Source organism: Condylura cristata, unplaced genomic scaffold (genome assembly GCF_000260355.1).
Source record: "Condylura cristata isolate star-nosed mole 26May11 unplaced genomic scaffold, ConCri1.0 scaffold00022, whole genome shotgun sequence".
NCBI lineage: Eukaryota > Metazoa > Chordata > Mammalia > Eulipotyphla > Talpidae > Condylura > Condylura cristata.
In genome coordinates, this window is record NW_004567123.1 from 37,323,866 (window position 1) to 37,324,811 (window position 946).

The following is a 946-nucleotide window of genomic DNA, read 5'->3' on the forward strand; positions in this document are numbered from 1 at the left end:
GGCCCCCAGCGGAGGGGGGTCCCAGCCAGAGCTGGGGTCCGGGGGGGCCTGCGGTCCAGGGAGCGGGCTGAGGGCGGGAGGACGCCTGGGGTGGGGGGCGCCAGGGAGCCAGCGCGGGCAGGGCCAGGGGGCACCGGACTGACCACCCCTTGCGCCCTGCAGCGCCACGGGCTTTACCACCCGCTCGGACATCGGGCCTGCCCGGGACGCCAACGACCCCGTGGATGACCGCCACGCGCCGCCCGGCAAGAGGACCGTGGGGGACCAGATGAAGAAGAGCCAGGCCGCTGACGACGACGACGAGGACCTGAACGACACCAACTACGACGAGGTGACCCTGGGTCCCGCCGAACGTCCGCGGGCATGGGGGGCGCTGCTGGCTTCAGGGTGAGGGACTTGGGGTGCACTGGTGTTGCGGCCCTCTCCCCCAGAGTCACACGCAGGGGCCCGGGGTGAGCCTCAGGCTGTCACCAGCGTGGCGGCTCGAGTCCGTCTGGCCCGGAGCGACCCCTGTCCCCCGCCGTCCCCTCAGCAGTGGGTCTCAGTGGACCCGCCTTTTGCGCTCCCCGCTCTGGGGCGTCCTCTCACCCGCGTGTGTGGTCTGCACCTGGCGTTTCTGCGCAGACGGGACGCGTTTGGGAGAGCCGCTCTGGCGTGGCGAGAGCGCAGAAGCGGGGAGCCCCTGGGGCCCAGCTGCCCTGCGGCGCCCACCCCAGCTGCCCCTGGCCGAGTCCCCGCGGGCCGGCCTCCGAGCTCGCGCTCCGCTTCTCAGTTCAACGGCTACGCCGGGAGCCTGTTCTCCAGCGGGCCCTACGAGAAGGACGACGAGGAGGCCGACGCCATCTACGCGGCCCTGGACAAGAGGATGGACGAGAGGAGGAAGGAGCGGAGGTGAGCGGCTCGCTGCGGTCCGACCCTCGGCGGCCTCGGGCAGGCGGCGGCCTCG

The 946-nt window shown here is 73.2% G+C and overlaps 1 protein-coding gene across 1 annotated transcript in view; it reads left to right on the plus strand.

The window, feature by feature from the left end:
- The window catches only part of PRPF6 (pre-mRNA processing factor 6), a 26,881-nt gene that overhangs the window by 16,464 nt on the left and 9,471 nt on the right, over positions 1 to 946 (plus strand). Inside the window, 2 exon segments of the mRNA XM_012728174.1 lie at positions 163 to 331; positions 773 to 905. Coding sequence (XP_012583628.1) covers positions 163 to 331; positions 773 to 905 — 302 coding nt within the window.